Below are 18,766 nucleotides of genomic sequence, written 5' to 3' on the forward strand. Positions count from 1 at the left end.
TAGGCCACTGGCCCGCTGCTATCCAACCCCACATTTGCCTTTGAGCACTCACTTGCATAGTGTGTAGGGTACAGGGCGCCAGTGGGCCAGATGACAGACGTGCACAAAACTCTTGTAGTACTCCACGTGACGTCAGGATGCTCCTGCTCCTGCCTCCCTGTGCTAGAAGAGCCAGTGGCTGTGAGCTAGGGGAAGGCTATGGGCCAGGCTCTTGAAGATGCTTTCAGTCCTTTCAGACCCGCTTAGCCTAGAGAGAAGAGAAGCTGTAGAAGCCATTGGGCTCATCTGCTCTTAGTGTGGGGAAAGGACCAAACAGGGAAGGGTGTGGGGCAGCAGAACCACCTCCCCATCCTTTGTTTCTAGGGTACACATGGGAAAAGAGGGAGAGGGGTGGGGAATTGTACCAGGCATGGTAGACCTGGGCTGAGCGATTCTGAGACTTACTGAACCCTATGGGACCTTACTATGTAGGTGGGACTGAGTTTCCGAGAGGTTCAGTGATGTAGCCAAGGCCACAGACTTCGTAAATAATAGAGCGAGGACTTGAACTCCTACCACTGTCTCTTCTAACAATTACCTAAGCACACGAAAGGGAAAAATCAATAGGAGACATTTGGGAGAAAAATTATTTTCAGCCTGAAGGTCAAGGGAGTGGAGACTAATGCATCCTTGTACCAAGAGGCACACGTGATTACTGAAAGTGACGAATGAAGGAGGTCACCATGTGGGCCACAGTTGGAAAAGGGCTGAGTGACCTGGTATATAACACATGTTCATGTGGGTGGGGGCGCGAGAATCTCCTACACGGGGCCCGGGCCTGGCCTCAGGAAAAGACTGTGTGTATTGTAAATCTGCTTGTAAAAGCACAAGAGACTTGAGCTCCCCACTACTGGTGGCGTGGCTCCCCACGTGTGGCCAGCGGTGGCCCAGGGAGCTCCACGGTGAGGCTGTGAGGCCACCTGTGTGGGGATCTTGCCCCATCTCACTCCAGGACTGAGCCCGAGCTGGGCCCTTCAGGAGGGGTTTCGCTCTGCCTCTTTCACCTTGGGACAGGGAGACCCTATCCGGGCTCCCAGCCACCTTACAGCCGGACAGAGACACCTCCACAGTGTCCGAGCAGACACAGTTAGGCTGAGGGTGCGGCCAGAACTGGCTCTGGAGCCGCTTTTGCTAGGGACTTCCGAGCACGGCACAGGCACCCAACTGCTGCCCACGGTGCCAGGGAGACCTCCTCCCTGCCTCACCTTTGCCTCCTGACATTTCGGTAAAGGCCCAGTACAAATATAGAATGTATAATTTTCACATCCTTCCGGGTGAATCCCAGGTGCACCCCATTAGCAGAATTCTAAGGATGCCATTTTCTATCAAGAAAAAGACACGCCACACCGAGGTGCTCGGCTCAGGGCCCTATTAATAGCAACCCTAATTATATGGCGGCAAATTTAATTCATAGTAATGATCAGTGTCACAATTAGAGGCATCAGGCATCAATATTGATGGAAACGCAGAGCCCCGTAAACAGAGGTCCGCGCCGTTGTGTCTCTTCCAATTCTGCCAGATCAGAATGACTCCATTGCCCAGTGTCCTCCTCCTCTCCACGGAAACCTCTGCCCAGCCAGCTCTGAATGGTATGACTGGCACACAAAAGATCCCAGACAATGTCTTTGAGGAAGAGCCCGGGGGCTCCCCGGGGTGCACAGGGGCCGGGCCGGGCCTCATGCTTTTACACATCAGCTTTTGGCCTCTTCAGCAGCGTGTCTTTGTCTCCGTTTCAGAAAGCTCATGGCAAACAATGAGGCCTGGAGAAAGGAGAGTCAGCTGGGGGCGGTGTGTGGCATGAAAGGCTGCCACCCCATCCACTGTGACCAGAGGAGGAGGCCAGAGGAGAGTGACACAGGTGACAGCTGCTGTGTCCCAGGGTTCCGGAACCCGAGATGAGCAGAGTGCGAAATGCTCCCCGCTGTTCCTCGAATGCAGCGTCTCGCACCTCTCTGATGGGCAGGTGGGAGCTAGAGGTGGACGGATGGGCTCTTAGAGGAGCCAAAAAGACTCCATAAGAGCTGGCAGGTAAAAAGCACAGGTCTCGGTCACAGAGCTTCGGGCCAGGTGCCAGACCACTTCGCCACGGGGAGACTGACAAAAAGCCCGGACTTTGTCAAGCACTGTGTTTCCCTTGGAGAATGGATGTAATATTAATTCTCACCTTGTAAGAGTTCATTACGCTTAACTGAAGAAACACTTAGCTCAGGGCTTAGCATGTAGCAAATGCTTAGTTTGTACAAAGAAAGAAAGAATGCATGAAAGAAAGGAGTGTGTGCTTAGAAAGAAGACTAACATGGAGGACTTGCAAGTCCCAGTTCAGCGATCTGACATCTTAGTCCTGAGGCAAATATTTTGTGGTTAAAAGCCTCCCTGCTGGACAGGCTGCTGGGGACTCCCAGGCAGCGGGGTGAGGTTCAGGCTGGGGTGACCCCGGAGCAAGGCTGCTCAGCCCGATGCCTGCCTGGGGGATGGGCCTCTGGCCACTGTGAGGTTCTGCTCAGGAAATACATGCAAGTTAGGGACAGCAGAGATGAGTCCCGGGCTCTGGCCAGGGGAGGGTCCTTCCACACGGCGGGAGGAAGGACCCCAAAAGGTGACACCCAAACCCAGGCTCTCCTCTTCTCTCGGCTATGAAGAACCAGGGCAACTTTGAGCACATTGCCCAGCCTTTCTGGGCCTCAGCTACCTCGTTCACACAATGGAACAGTACACACCCCACTGGCCAAAGTCAGGACGCTGAGCTGCTGTTTGTGGTTCATCTCTAGCTGTATAACCAATGATGCACAGGTTCAGGAAGGTTCCCGATCCTGTGTGGTGACTGAATCCTCTCCCTGGGGGCGCCAAGCCCTCTGCAGGGTCTCCACTCCTTTGCCTTGTTACTCTCCCACCTACCCCTGGCAGTGAGGCATGGGAAGCTCCTGGTCCACCACGGAAGCCTGCTGACGCCGCTCCCCCTCCAGGGTCAGGTGGAGACACTCCGCTAGTGGCCTCAGCCTTTGCACGGTGCGGGAGGGTGACAGGTGATCAGGGCACCGGTGGCCCCAGCTCTTGACCTTCTTCCCCACCTCAGAGCCTGGAGACCTTCCTGAAGGCCAACAGTGGGGTGGAATCCAAGGAGAGGGGCACCACCTTCCATTCCGTACACTCCCTGCTTCCCGGACAGAAGGGCATGGCACCGAGGAGAGCAGAGCCAGCCGCTGCTCCAGCTGCACGAGGTTTCCTTTCATCACCTTGCACTACAGGGCGGCCCGCCCCTGCTCGGAAACACTTCTGGTTCTGGTCTGATTCCCCGTCTTTCCCGGATTTGCCACAGGACCCTACACACTTGCTAAGGTGCTCAGTCCCTCCGGCTGAGAATCACCCTCCACAGGGAACCACCCAACCCTTCCGGGTCAGCCGGAAATGATGTGGAAAGGAACAGGCGTCCGGGTCTTTGGAGGAGAAGCACAGCAAGAGTCCAGGATGGGAGCAGCGGTACGAGCAGGAGTCCCTCTGGCAGTGACGGAGCTGATGGTAGCTCCAGCCAAGGGACTGCGGTGGCTGGTGAGTGTGCACAGGGACAGCACAGCTCTGGGTTAGCTCGTTCTGCAGAGCAGCAAGAGCGGAACCCCGCTTCCCGGCCCCACCCGGGACAGGGTCAGTACGTATTGTTTAGTGATACAGGACTCGGAAAGCTCTAGCGGGTGACTAATGTGACTGGATGCCAACGTCCAGCAGGATTAGATTAGTTCGGCTCAGCTGGGCCCAGCCTTGGAAATAGTTTTTCCCATGACTCAGGGCTGGGGGCAGGGCAGGATTCTCTTCCTCCGTCTGACCTGGCAAGCGCGTCACTGAAACGGAGCCTGAGCCGGAAGAGGAGCAGGGGTTGGAGGGAGACTCAGAGAAGAGCAGAGCGCGCTTTCATGCCAAGCACTATATGGAGTGCCTTTCAATACACAATCTTATTTGGCCTTACAACAAATGTGCAAAATGTGTATTATTACTGCACTCCACAGAAGGGAACATTAAAGCAGCAACAGCGGTGATATTAGCATGCTTCTGCCTAAGTTCTCTGCTTTGTGTGAATTCTTTCCTAGGCCGCATTTTCCCATGCCATTTATCACCTATGTATACTACATGTTTTCTTACTTGTAGCATTTATCTGTCTTTTACATGAAGATGTAATCTCCAGTAGGCCATTTTCGACATTTTACTCGCTACACTCTAAACACCTTTCCCATAGAGTAGATGTTCAAAACCTTTTAGCTCAACAAATTATGTTATTCACGCCTCATTGTAATCACCCCAGGAAGGGATGAGAATCGCTTTCACAGGATCAGAATCCCATCAGCCCACCTGTTCTTTGTTACACACATGGTCCCTCCCTGAAGGCAAAGGACAGGACCAAGTGGCCTTTGGAAATCACTTGTGACCCTGAGACGATCTTGACCATGCCGCCTCCGTAGGCATACAAGGCTCTATGGCCTACACGTACTCACCTATATGGCTTGAAGTTTCCTAAAGATGAGGCCTAGCACCATGGCCTCTTGAAAACTGCACAGAACCTGTTTGGCCTGGATTCTGTGAGCTTGAACCCTTACCTCCAAGATCACTGTCCCCAAAAACTAATTCCCTGTGCTTCACCTGCCCCACACAAAAGCCCTGAGCTACAGGAACTGGCTCTCGGGCTTGGCACTCTCTCTCTGAATACACAGGCTGGTGCCTCCAAGACTGAATTATATAAGAGGCTACTGCCGAAGGTGACATAGCATGGCTCTGGGGTCAGCTGGGAATCCACACCCCCTGCTTACACCTGTCAGGCTGAGCAGGCCATGCGCAGGAGCGGGTGGTTCTGTGAGCCCGCCTCCTCCTGGTGCCAACCAATGCAACTTTTCCCAGATTTCGGAAGACCAGTTCCTAGGGCCCAAGAGGCCTATAAAGCGACTAAACAAACAGCAAGTCTGGCGGTGGGAGCCGGGGCAGAAAGCCAAACTCATTACCAGAGCTGTGGCGTTGAGCGCCACCACCCCACCGCTGCACGGGGGCGGTGGGGCTCCGGGGAAGCACAGGGCGTCTTCTCCCGCCACCCAGCCCCGGCGCGGCTGAGAGCCCAGGGGAGCCAGGGTGTCGGACCCAGGGTCAGGAGCAACGGGACAGCCGCCAAGCCTCCCAGGACTGGACCCGCGGTCCTGGATGCTTACTCGATCAGGGCTCACACTGAGAGGCAGGGGAATCATGTCCACTCAGAGGAATGAGGGGCTATTGTTGGTGGGATCGGCACCAGAGCAAGGCGTTTTTCCGCTTTTCATCCAACTTGGCCTTCTGTCTGCCAAGACAGCTCCACCCCGTGAGGGAAGCCAAGTAACAGGTTAGGAACTTCTGGTTGTTTTGGGAGGAAATCTAAATGCCAATGTCAATATTGCCAGTGGCACCGGCTGGGGGTCACAAAAGCTGGAGTAAGACACTCGTCGTCCCCGTGGCTCAGTTTCCCACATGTGCATGATGGGGTGGAGTTCAATGCTATCACCGCTGCTGGGCGAACACCCTCGGTGGGCACCGCTCTGGGGGCTCCCAAGGGATGCCTTCAGGTCTAAGTCCCACCACATGAAGGTCCCAGCTTCCCTGGCTTGGCCAGTGAGCAGTGTGTGAGGTTACACGGAGAAGAACAGGATGAGGGGACCTCAAGGCTTTGCAGCGGCTGGAGCCAGGAGATCCTCAAGCAAAGGTGGGAAGAATTTTCCCGAAGAGATTCACAGGCATTTCAGGGCCCACTGTTACCAATGGGAAAAACGGCGAGGCTGCACGAGGCCAAGGTCCCCTGGAGCGTGGAAACCGTGTAGCTTTGCAAATATGTCCTAGGAATCCCCAAACTGAGAGTTGGTGTGGGACAGACCAGCCACCCCCGACCCGGTGAGGAGAGGGCTACGCCTGCAGCCCCGGGCCTCCAGGCAACAGGGTGTGCCGCCCTTCCTCCTCCTTGTATTTCCGAGAGCACTGCCCTCCCTCTTCCAGATGTCAGTACAGGAGGCAGGCTCTTCCTTTCCCCAGCGGAAGGTCTTGTTTCTGTGGCTCTGCACACCACTTTGGCCTACCCAACGTCCGTCCTTCCACATCAAGAGGAGTCATCCTTGCTGCCCGATTCCACTCCAGGCAGTGTAGCTGGGGTCCCAGCGCCAGGAGGAGCCCAGTGCATGGGGGATCAGTGTAAGGAGCCCCAAATGTGAGAAAGGCATCGGGTCCGGGAGTGGGGCCTGCGTGATACGACTGTGAAACATCCCACTTTCACGGACCCAGGGCTCTCCCAGAGAGCTGGATGCCCTGGCAGGTGCTCCTGAGACGGGCTGGGGTGTGAGGAAGGCGCAGCTCACAACCGTGGAGGGAACAGACCCAGCACGTGTCACAGCAGTGGAGCAGCAGGCCAGGCATCTGAGCAGGGAGCAGGGAGCTAACAGCTCCTGCTGTGATGTAAGGCCCCTGGGGCAGAGGGCAGAGAGCCAAGGCAGAACCTCACCTAGCCCCGCAAGGAGCCCAACAGGGATGCGGAATCAGGGCCAATGTGGGAACAAATCAGAGGCACTTCACTCCAAAACTGAGCTAGGCCTTCCTCCACACTCCTGGCCCCTCCACCGCAGCGGCCCCTTCCCTCTTGGACCATCCGTTGTGCTTTGGGGCCTCTGTGGCTCCTCTCCAAAAACCCCACAGTCACCAGCAGTGGGTTTCCAGGTCCTGTTGCTCCTCTTCCCTGCCTGCTTCACACCAGCAGCGCCCACACCTCTGACGGGGCAGGCACAGCTGCCCCGCCGGCCCTAGGAGGGCTGTCATCACGGTCTGTGGCGGCCAGGCTCCAGGTACCTGCCCCCCTCCTGCCCCGTGTCCCAGGTCTGCTGCCAGCACCATCCCGGGCACACCTTGCCTTGTCTGTGCCAAGCTCCTCCCTGACTCAAGGGCTTTGCCTCATGGGGAGCAGGCTCAGCCCAGCCTCGTCTTAAAGCCCACAGGCAGGGTGTCCTGGGATTCCTATCTTTGCTCCTCCTCTGCCTCACCTGCCTCGTGTCACAGCCTGTCCTCATGTCAGAGGAAGAGGCAAGATCATGGGGGAGACCACAGGGCTGAAGCAGGGGTCCCTCTACAGTCCCAGCACCCTGGACCGGGTATCTCCACTGCTTGGGTGCTCACTTCCTCTTGAGTCAACTCTTTCCACTGTGGGACAATCTGGTCTCATGAAAGTCCTTCCCTACACTAAGGGGAAAGCTACTTTGCAGCAATGCATACCCCTGGCCCTGTGCTGACCTCTGGCCACAGTGGTTCTGTCTAATTCATCTTCCACAGCATAACATTAGGCATGCAGAGTGGGGAGCTGGGCCATTGGGGAGCAATTCCTAGATCTGCCATTAACACGGCTAAGTGACTCTGGACAAATTTCCTTACCTCTCTTGGCCTCCGCTCCCTTATCTATATAACATGGAGGTGATAACAGAAGCTCCTTCCTAAGAATTATACCAAGACAAGATGAGTTAGGAGACACAAAGCTCTTAAAATAGCACCTGACAAAGTAGGTGCTCAACAAATCACATCTGAAACAAGTCTTTCATCCTGCATTTTTCTATTTTCTGTGGGTTAACATCCTTTTAAAAATGCCCTTCACACAGCACAAGTTCTGCTCGCTTCCAGGCCTTGTTTATCTTGCTTTTTACTTTCCCATGTTACCTCCAATGTACAGTGAGGGAGTCATTGTCACAACAGACCGGGAGCTGATCGCCTGAGGCAATTACTGATTAACCTGGCTTAGGCTGCCCCACAGTTTGCTCATGGCGACCTGTGGTCGGCTCGGACCCCAGGACCTCTCTCACGTGACCCTCGTAGGGCTCAGAGCCACCCAGGCCTCTGGCTTGCCTTCCTCCGGTCCAGATTTTCTGGAGCGTCTGTGTACTCTGTGCCTTCCTGGCACACACTGCATCCTCTCTGCACAGCACCCCAGGTCTCGAAGGTCTCAAATGCCCTTCTCTTTCATCCCTCACTTATCATCTGTCTCCTCCAGTCGTTACCAGACCCCGGTAATCTTCCCCTGCGAAGGTGATCGTGCTCCAGTTGTGCGCCTCCTTCAGCCCTGTGCCGAGTCTTTCTCTTCCTGCCCCCAGCAATGGTCTGACCTTGGCCCTGAACTCAGCCTCCCAGGCATGGTACATCTTGGCTTTGAGCCCCGATCCTTACTCGGTCTGTTCTTTCCCGTTTTTGGCTGAGGGCGGGCGATGGCCGGGCCCACGGCTCGTTCTGTGTCTCACACAACGCAGGGCCTGAGCAAGGAGGGCACACGTGGCGGCCGTGCCACTTCTCGAGTCTCAGCTCCCTCCAACCTTCTCCGCTCAGCGACATCCTGTTCCTACGGGTTCCCTGGACTAGGGCTGCACCGTCTGACAGACGCCTGGCCAGCAGGGAAGTGAGTTGCTCTGACACACCCGGCTTCTCTCCCCTCTCAAAACTCTTAGCTGTTTTTTTTTCTTTATTTTCCTTCCTGTGTTGAAAGAGCTACGGGGCCTGGACCAGGGTGAGGGTTTCCTGGGGACATTCCTTAAATTCCTCCTGGGCTGTTTCCCTGGAGAGGGTGGGAGCTGGAGGCTGGGTGAACAGGAGGCAGCAGGGGCCTGCTGAGTATCAGGTAGCTCAGAGCGGTGTGGGTGGGAAGGAAGGGTGAGCTGTGCGGAGGAAGAAGGGGGGTCCTATGAGGTCATAGGAACAACGAGAAAGAGCAGACGGTTCGCAGGCTGCAACAAGCTGTGTGCGGCAGCGACGCCCAGCCTTGCCCCTGAAGTCCCTGACTCTCCTGCCGGTCAGCCAGGGCTCCTGCGGGGCTCAGAGAACTTGGCCAGCTCGCCTGGGGTGTGTGGCTTGGAAAGGTGCCAAGCAGCCACCCCACCCCCTCAGTGCATTTTGTGCAACAGGCACAGGGATGCGCAGAGGTGAGCCCTGCACCCCGGAAGTTGGGCCGGTCACCCTTCCCTTCTACATCCCCCTCTGGACTCTCAGCAAACACCAGCCGAAGAGAGCTGGGTCCAGGGCTGAAGAGGGTGGAGACAGTAGCTCCTGGCTGAACTCTGACAAGCCTGGGCCTGACATCTCAGCCTCCGTCTCCAAAGCTGCTTCCTTAGGTCACAAGGGGGACAAGTTGGGGGCCATGGCAAGAAGCAACTTGTCCTAGATCTGTATGCTCGGACAAGTCACTTTTCTCCCGCAGGCCTCAGTTTCCTTAAGGAATCCTGAGAACAGTGGGCCAGATGATCACTAACATTTCTCAGAGAACAGTTCTGTTTCCCCAAACAGCCGTTTTTCCCATGTGTGAGCATGGAGGAGGAAGGGAGTAAGAACGAATGAGGAACGAGCTTCTTTAACAGAAGTTTCAAGAGAATAAAGGAGACAGAGTCACAGGAATGATCTCCAGTGACGGAGGCAAGGGAAAGGGTGGGGAAGGCGCTATGCACCAGTCTCCTTCTGGCTTCTGCAGTCCCTTAGCAGGGTTTTTGAGCAACTCCGAAAGACGCCGTCCCTTGTGCAGACGAAGCAGCAAGAGGAGCCCCACAGGAAAGCGTCTGAGCCATGGGGTCCACGTGGGATGAGGGCAGCCCCCACGGGCCCGAGGCCTGTGTGCCAGGCGGCAGCAGCTACCTAAGTTTTTAGAACTGAGACCCATAATCTGCTTCAGCCAGCTTTGTTCAATTCACCAAGGACTTCTGACAGGAAGTGGCCAGCCTCGGGCCAAGCGGAACTGTGTCTGGTAGAAGAACACGCCACTTTTCAATTTTAGTGGCTGCTCCTCGACGACTCCTTCCTTTTCTCATTTTGGGAAAGCAAACGGAAGACCCATGGTCATCCTCACTTCCACGTGTGAAAAGCCAAGCTGGGGTCCTCAGCCCCAGGCAGAGGCAACCAGGGGCAACCAGGAGCCTTTCCCAAGCAAGGAAACGGCCAAGGGGCCTCAGTATCATGAGAGGCTGAGAGGCCGGAAGGTTCGGTGCCTTCTCATAACCCAGGCCAGTTCCCTAGAACAGCAGCATGGAAATTCTTCCTCCGGCCCCCTTCCAGCCACGCCACGTCCGCACTCCCTAACGACGGCCCTGTCAAGGCTCTGCGTGGATTAGGAGGAAGGAGCGGCGGGAGTGACACGGACATGGGGGGGAGACGCAGCGAGGAGGGGCTGTCCCCGTCCCAGAGGGGTGGCGGGAGGGTGCGCCGGGAGAGGGGATTAGCTGGAACTGGAAAGAAAGCCGCTGCCGCCATCCCACATGATGAACAAGGCTGTCCTCCCGCTCTGCACCCTAAGCCGGAGACAAGCAGGTACAAGCTGCCGGGCTCAGCCCACCGCGCCACAGGCTCCGTGAGGCCAGCCGCACACGGCCCGCTCCCTCTCGCCGGCATGGGTGCCAGGGACGCCTAGGACAAGATGTCTGCTCCACTCTGAAGCTGTGCTGTGGGTACTGAGCGCACAACCGGGCGGCGGCAGCTGCCTAGGTGTTTAGAGCTGGGCCCCAGAATCTGCTTCAACCAACTTCCTTCCGTTCACCAAGGACTTCTGACCCACACGGTCCCTCTGCACGCCCCAGGGAGTGGCTTAACATGGGGCGCTCGTAAGGTAGGGAGTGAAAAGTGAGTGCACGTGATTTGAGAACGAAGAGGGAAGGAATCCCTCTTTTTACCTTTCGGTGGGGTACACAGAAACCCCTTCAGGTTGGCAGGATGGAAATGTTTGTGTTCTCCAGGCACCCGCAGACCGACGGCCCCGGGAACCAGCGTGGAGACAGGGGCAGAGCTCCCCTCCACCTTCTGTATTCTGTGTGCATCCTTCCTCCCAGGAAAGGAGCTGACCCCGCAGTCCCTTCCACAGAGGCTGCTCGGCACAGCAGCCACGGCGGCACACAGTGAAACACAGTCTTACCTTCTTCAGCTTGCCACTTTTCGTGCCCACGAAGACCACGCTGTAGCCGTTGTAGACGTAGGAGGCCACAGAAGTCATGCGGTCGCGGCTGGTGGTGTACAAGGTCAGGCCCTCCACGGGGGTGGAGCCGCCCAGGGGCTGGTTGATGTCCAGTCCGCAGAAGTTGTCATCAATGGGCACGGGCTGCAGTGGGAAGGAGCCAGGGTGAGCGAGGACGGCCGTGCCTCGGAACACCCCCTCCCCGCGAGGCTGAGGACGCCAGGCCTTGGGGAGGTGCAGGCATGCGGGTCGGGGGACTGGCACATGCCACCAACCAAACTTCCCACCAGGGGATGGCGGTTGCCTCCTGACTCCCAGGGACCTGGAGGGGAGTGGGAGCAGCTGCCTCCACTCGGCTGGGGTCCCCTGCGCCCACCCTCTGCCAGGAAACCGGTGAGTGCAGCTGAGTGCCTGAGCGCCTTTCCCAGCTAGCCCAGCACCCTGAGGCCTGTGTCACCCTGCGGTGTCCACCTAGGAAGTCCGCCTAGAGGCAGCCTCACAAAATCGCCACCAGCCTGGAGAGGGTTTCTCCTTCCTTTCTTGGTGAGGCCGTTGTTTCCTTGGAGGAATTGGCTTGTAGGCTCCGGCACGTGATCTGTTCTGAAGTCAGGGACGTCCCTTCCATTTCCTTCTTGGTTCCATCGGGAATTGGGACTCATTTCTCAGGGCTCCTCCGGTTTTGCTGAGAGCCACTGCTCCTGCTCCGGCAGGCCCGAGTCACTGCCGGTGCAGGTCTGGTCTTTCAGAAAGGACACCAAGTTCCAGGCTGAGGGTGCCGGAACCCTGGTCCTAGGCAGCCCACACAGCAGGAGGAACAAGCTCCTCAGGAAGGGAGGAAGGGAATGAGCCGCACACTGGTGGCAGCTCAGGAGAGAGGTGCCATGGCCCCGGTATTTACACCACGGCATCGCAGGCCACCAGCTGGGGCCTCTCCTCCTCCTCCTCGGTCTGCACGCAGCCACTCACTGGCTCTTCACCCGCACATCTGTGGGCCAGTACGGAGACTTTGGCAGGTCTGAGCCGTCAGCCCTGCGTTTTACACTTTCTCCCCCCACATCCCTGCACCTCAGGCAGCAGCCGCTGGGTGAGAGTGGATGATCCACGTCAACCACGCTGGGTGACCCTGACGCTGTCACAGACCTCTGGGGACCTCAGTCTTCCGGCGATACCCGGTCGAGGTAATTACCAAGCTTCCTTTCAGCTCTAAGGCATTGAGTTCATGGCTTCAGTTTTTTCCCACTTTCCCCTGGGATGATAAAACCACAATCCATGCACGGTTGTAACCTGAGCCAGCTTTTGAGAAATGGTGACAGAAGCAAAAATCTTGCTGGTAATTGTGGATTTCTGTGCATTCTGCCGGGCTCGAAGACCTCAAGACTGTAAGGGAACTCGGTGTTCTAAGGCCGAGCCCCTGGGTCTGGCTGTCGTTTCTTTCTCTGCACAGTTTCTTTCCCAGCATGTTGTCACAGATGTCTCCTTGCCTGCTGCCCCTCTACTTTTGCTCAAGTACCAAGAGCCTGAAGTACAACTTTCACAGAGGCAGAGCGGCTCGCGGTGTGGCCGGGCTCCGGTCGGTCGCACGGACTGCACCGGGTGCGACCTCCTGCTTTACTGTCCCTACGCGTCTGCTTCTACACAATGTACTTCGTCTCTGAGCCTGTGTTACCAGCTGCAAAGTGGGGCGAGCACTTGTGGTCTGTGGGGCCCCTGTGACGGTCAAGCGGGACAGCACTTAAATTGCTCTGCCCAGCCCGGGGAAAGGGATGACTCGGAGAGGCCTGTGCTTTACCTCTTTCTCATCCCCTTTCTGGGCACAAAGCTCGAACCCTTGGCCCGAATCTCCATGTTAGTTCAGAGGCTGTGTTAGAGTGTTCCTTCCTGACCCCATCCCCTGCAAGCCCCTGAGGCATCTCTGTCCTTCTCAGGAGCCTGGGGCTGCTCGGGAGGCTCTCTGTGCCCCTGCTGTCCAGGCCACCAGGGCAAGTGAGGAGCCAGCTGCTCACTCCGAGTGGAGTCCAGGCAGCCTCGGTGTCACCTCTCCTCCAGTGCCTCCACTGTCTTTTGGTCACAAGCCCAGGCTTGTCCTGCAGGCCCGGAGCAGAGCGGAGTCCTCTTCCTCTTCCCTCTGTCTCGGCAGCAGGCAGGAATCAGCAGTTTCCTCCTGACAAGGGCCTCTGGGCAATGGGAACCGCACTGGCGTCTGCTGGGCTTAACCCTCCCCTCTCCTCTCCCCTCCTCTGGCAGCTTAGGGTCTCTGTCATAAACTGTAAGTGCCAAAAAGAAACTCGGAAGGTGCCAGGTCCAGCTTCCTCATTTTATAACAGCGCACAACTAAGCAGAGCGCTGGCTTTCTGCTACGATGAGTAGTAGTCATAATCAGCATTGCTCATTTATTGAACACTTATTATGTGCTAGGTGCTGTGCTAAGCACTTTACATACATCTTTCTCTTTGATCCTGACAATACTATGGAAGGAGGGTAAGATTTCTATTTTTAAAATTGAGAAGAATATGGATAGAGCCAGATACGTACACTGCCCAAAGTCACACAGGACACCAATGGGAGAACTGAGTTTTAATGTAACCTGCCTTCCTCAAAGCCCATCACCTGAGCTGTCATCCCAGTGGCCAAGCAAGTGATGGCCAGCACGAGACGTCCTTAGTGCTGACCTGTGTCCTGGAAGTGGGCTGGGTCCCAGCACCAGCAGCCTCCACTCAGAGCTCGCAGGTGGACACACAGGCCTTGAGACTGGCCCCAGGATGCGGATCCAGACCCACGGCCCTTGGCTCAGAAACCTGTTTTGACCCTCATCACGGTCCCTAAGGTCAGCCAAGCAGCTTGCCAGGTGTGCCGCTAAGCTCCCACGCACTACTCGCCCACTCGTCCCGTGACGTGTGTGTTAAGATTCCCATTTCACAGATACACAGGTGGACGCTCAGCTACTCCTGAAGCAGGCAGCAGCACAGGTTGGATGTGGACCCTCGTGCTGAACTCATGATATCTACATTTCCTTTCCCGTTTTTTTTTTTTTAATTTTTCTTCTTCCCACTAGATCATATGACCCGTACAGCCATGAGCACAGCTGTTTTCTGTTTGATGGCCAGGGCCTGTGCTGTGCTGGGCACTCAGGCGATCTCGATGCTGCCTGTGAAATGGAGGGCGGGAGTGGAGGAGGGAGGGGCGGGGGGATGGAAGGAGGGAAAAGAGGGATGGACAGATGGATGGAAGAATGAACAGATAGGGAGAAAGGTCAGGAGGAGTGGACTGCTGCACAGGAGGAACGAAGGACGAGAGAGAGGGCAGAAGGCGGATGGAAGACGCGGGACCGTGAGCGCCTTCATGGCAGCACCCTTCCCGCTCAGGCCTTCCGGTCCGCACCGCCCTTAGGTTTAAGTCCCACGTGCAGCCTTCATGCCCTTCCCTCTCCTCTTCCTCAGGTGCTCGACACCTCCTGGAGCGCCACACTCGCCAGCAGCGTGGCCCGAACCTACGGGCTCCGGTCCCATCCCCTCTAGCCCACCAGTCTTCCACTTTCTCTCGCTGCTTGGATCAGGCTGCAGTGGCCCCTGCTGTCCCTCAACCCACTGGGGTTCTGCATTCCTTATCCTTGCTGCTAGATCTCTGGAATGCTTTCCCCAGACACGCCTGGGCCCTTCTCCTCCCTCCCTCAGTGAACCAGGCCCAAGGCACGCCCCGCCCTCTCACAGCGGGCAAGTGTCACCCTTTTTGACTATGCTCTTGTGTTCCTCTGCCTGGCCCCTGGCAATGGGGAACTTGGTGCGTGCAGGCACATAAGACGCACATTTGGGGCGAGTGTCGCACAAGCACACATGCCCCAGTGTCTGGGACAGTTGGACCCCACCTGACAGAGCCCGAGACCTCTGCTTCCTGCCCTTGGAGGCCGGGAGCAGGTTCTGCAGAGGACTTGGGCGGCAGCCACAGCCCACCGGCCCGGGGAGCAGGGGGGGTGCCCTTACCGCCTTGGTGCACTGCACATCCTTGCCCAGCAGCCAGTTGAGCTCCAGGTTGCCCTCGCCTTGGTAGCAGGACTGCAGGCGCTCCTTGATCTGCAGGTTGACAGTGCGGATGGGGAAGGCGCACAGGGCAGAGTCATCGGGCGGGTGGTGGTACTGTTTCTGGCCCTTGGAGAAGATGGCAAAGAGCACGTCGTCCTGGCTGCTGATGTCCAAGGCCTGGGCCAGCGCATCCCCGGGCTTGGCGAGGTACGCAGCCTGCAGCAGGCGGTACTCCACGCCCGCCCGTGTGCAGCCAAAGGGCAGCGACACGTAGGAGTGGAACTTGGGGTCGTCCTTGCAGAGGCGCACGACACGGGAGGTGTAGAAGAGGTCCCCGGCAGAGCCGACGGATGCACCCTCCGGGGTCTCGGGCTGCACGGTGAGGAAGTAGACGAAGCCCCCGCTGGCGAAGCCGTAGATGTAGAAGATGTCGAAGTGGGAGACCAGGGCCAGGGTGTCCGAGGGGATCTTGATGAGGGAGGACACGAAGTCACTGTGCAGCTCGTAGTCCAGCATGGCCGAGGACTCGGGGTCGCGGGGCAGTTTGCGGCTGGACAGCGTGGGGAAGTAGTCCTGCTTGCCGTCCACGGCTGTGCCAATGAACAGCTTGCCGTCCTCGCCCTCGGCCCGCACGATCACCCCGTACATGGTGCCCGTGCGGTTGACGCTGGACAGGTAGTGCTCCTTCTTGTGCGAGGGCTCCACCAGGATGAACAGGTCGTCCAGCCGCAGCAGCTTGCAGACGCCCTGGTAGAGGCTGCCGCAGGCCAGGAGGCGGTTCTCGGGGTAGTCGATGAGCAGGAGTTTGTTGACATTGTCGGTGAGGGTGAGCACTTCGCCGCACGGCTGCACGATGAGCGGCGGGTAGCAGGACTTGTTGTCCTCCTCCGGCCCCGTCTTGTGGGCCACCTGGATGGTCAGGTTGCCCGTCAGCTTGTACACACGGTTTACGGCTCCCACGTACACGGCCCCGGTCCTGCGGTGCACGGCCAGGTGGCTAAAGGTCCAGTCTCGGTTCTCAGAGTGGAACGTGCTGAACTGAGGCATGCCGGCCGCCCTGGGCGCCAGTGGCACCCACAGCCCCGCGAGCAGGACCAGAGGCCAGAGGGGCGCCAGAGGCCGGCACCGCCCCTGCTCCATCCTGCAAGGGCCGAGGCCCAGGAGACGGCCCCCCCAGGCTCGCATGGACGCCGCTGTCCCGGGTCAGCCTCACATGGCTCTGGAAAACACAAGGCAGAGCGGTCAGATCCTGAACAAGCTCCGGGAGGGCACGGGGACTGCCCGACCCAGGGTCCCCGCCGTGCTCGGAGTCTCTCCCTTCTGTATTTTGGGTTTTCTATTTTTACCACGCATTCTCCCTCTGAGGGATGCTCAGGGAATCCTGTTATCTATTTTGGTCTTCACCCTTCACACTGTAAAATACTTTTTTAAAAAAAACTTTACAGAGCAACCCTATTTCTGTCTTCTTAAGACACCACTTTTATCTCTCAGAGAGGTTAAAAGACTGCTGGGGATCACCGGCCAGTTGGTACTGCTGGGGGCTGAGGCCTTGGCCCCTCTCCAGGCCTCCCCCAGCCGCCTGTGTCCTGACAGCCCGTGAAAAGGTCTCTCCCAGGCTCTCACACGTGTGACAGTGCAAAGGAAGCCCTCAGCTCCAACACCTGGTGCCCAAGGCTGTTTCCTCCTCTCTCCTGGTCACCGTCCACTTTGAGGGAGAAGAGCAAGGCCCAGGAGCACTGGTTCCCTCCCTGCCCCAGCCTCTTCTCCATAAAGAGTCCCCACACTAGAAGGACGCTGTGGCCACAAAGAGTAGACTCCCTCATGCACCACTCAGGGGATCATGGAGGACACTGCAGGCAGCCAGCATTCTTGCTCAGGGGCCCGGCTGTCCAAGTGAGACTTGGTCCCTGCTGCAGGAGTTTGGGCCGGGGACACATGGAGGCAGCAGAGGGAGGCCAGTTGAGGATCAGGGTCCTCCGGCCTCTGCCACACCTCCTGCTGCACAAGCAAGTGTAAGATACTCTGGGTCCAAGCCCATCTCCAGCCTGGACCCTTTACTGCTATCTACATGTCAGGAAGCTGGGGAAAGGCTGCAGGGACATCCCAGGCAAGGTGTGGAAGTCAGCTGGCTGCTTCTGGCTCCCACAGTCAGGGACGGTGGCACCCTGGCAGTGCGATGGGGGAGCAGGCAGTGAGATGTCTGGCAGGGAGATCTTTTCTCCAACTGCACAGATCACCCTGCACCCTTCTTGGACAAGTCCAGACAGAACTGGCACTGGGGATGGCAGGAACAGAAACACTCAGGCGAGGGATAGAGAATCCACTGGGAGGCAGCTGGGGGCCTGTCTGTCCCCACTCCCGGGCTGGCCAGCCTGGGTTATCCTCAGAACAGAAGACCCTTGCTGGACCTCCCCAGTCTTTAGAAATTCTCCTTCTGCTCCACAGTCTAGGCCCAGAAGCCTTGAAGGTGCCTGGTGGGTCCCACCTGGCCCCATTGCTCCGAGCAGGCCCCGCTGGGGTAATCTGGGGTGACTCACGAGGCCCCAGGCTTCCTTGGAAAAAGGAAGGTGGCAGCATGAAGCTGACCTCAGCCACTCGGCCACAGCCCTTCCGGCCCCACATGTACACCAGCAAAGGCTCCAGCCCGTAGGGCTTTCAGTTTGGAAACCAGAGGTTATTTTTAGCTGCGTCCTGAGGCCAGCAGCAGGACGTGAATTCCTCAAGAGGAGCTGCAGAAAGGAAATAACAGAATCCCCCAGTTCTCCATCTGGACAGGGAAGGCAGGAGCTGTTCTTTGCCCGCCCCTCTCTCTGGGTTGCTGAGCTCCTTGGCAGCAGGTGGAGCTCTGCGACAGGAGGAGGCCTACGGTCATTGCGCTGTGCTTCCTGAGTGCTCTCTGCAGCGAGATTTCACGAAATGGGGAGCAGTCTTCTCTTGCCTTCTCCACGGTTCACCTGCTGTGCTAGGTTGAGCCTGTGGGTAGGGCGAAGAGGTCCTGGCAGTGGGGATAATACCAGAAGACACGGTGTGGAGTTAACAGCCCTCGCCTCCTGCTGAGCACCTCCCAACGCATTACTTGAAAAAGCAATTGCTTTGTTTCAGGCAGACTTCGGGAAGACTTGGGGCCTTGGGCAGGTCAAGTCCTAGCTTCCGAGTGACAGAGCTGGATAATCACAGCAGTGAGCTCTCGTGAGACTAAATGTGACAGGAAGGGAGGCCTCACAAGGCCACCGGCTCACAGGAGTGCTTCACCTGTGCTGGAGTTAGCACCGTCACCAAAGCGCTCCAGGATACAGCACTCTGGACGCCCTGCCAGAATTCCCGAGCTCTCCTTTGCTTCCAGTTGGCCTCTCCGTGGAAGGGACATTAAGAGTGGACTTTTGACCCCCAGCTCTCCACGACCTGGTGACGGAGCTGGGTCTGGGAGCAGGTCGTAGAGCGAGGACAGGTCCAAGGAGCTGCTCGGTCACACCGCTGCACGATTCCCAGCACAGCCTCTCCACAGAGATGGGAGCGTGGGGGAAGCAAACGTGACCCACACGGGAGAGCTGGCCTCGTGGCCAGGAGGCACAGGACCAGAAGGAAGGGTGGAGGACGGAGGATGCGGGAGATCCACTTCACGTTGCGCCTGTCGCTCAGGAGCTGTGCGTTGGCTTTGGGCTAGCCTAGCATCCTAAGATGTCGCAATGAGGCTGCGGTCCGCCCCTCTATGGCCGAGGCAGACCGGGCCAGGTGTCTCCACGGAGGTGTTTCAGCTGGCCAG

The 18,766-nt window shown here is 57.6% G+C and overlaps 1 protein-coding gene across 4 annotated transcripts in view; it reads right to left on the reverse strand.

The window, feature by feature from the left end:
* The window catches only part of Plxna2 (plexin A2), a 204,039-nt gene that overhangs the window by 139,547 nt on the left and 45,726 nt on the right, over positions 1–18,766 (reverse strand). For all 4 annotated transcript variants that reach the window (XM_010613161.2, XM_010613162.1, XM_019205870.2 and 1 more), the window contains 2 exons: positions 14,965–16,222; positions 10,949–11,131 (listed from right to left, as the gene is read on the reverse strand). In XM_010613161.2, coding sequence (XP_010611463.1) covers positions 10,949–11,131; positions 14,965–16,188 — 1,407 coding nt within the window. In that variant the 5' untranslated portion in view covers positions 16,189–16,222. Of the gene's footprint in view, positions 1–10,948; positions 11,132–14,964; positions 16,223–18,766 lie in introns of those variants that run through there.

Source organism: Fukomys damarensis, unplaced genomic scaffold (assembly GCF_012274545.1).
Source record: "Fukomys damarensis isolate Sample0158 unplaced genomic scaffold, DMR_v1.0_HiC HiC_scaffold_11, whole genome shotgun sequence".
NCBI classification, from domain to species: domain Eukaryota; kingdom Metazoa; phylum Chordata; class Mammalia; order Rodentia; family Bathyergidae; genus Fukomys; species Fukomys damarensis.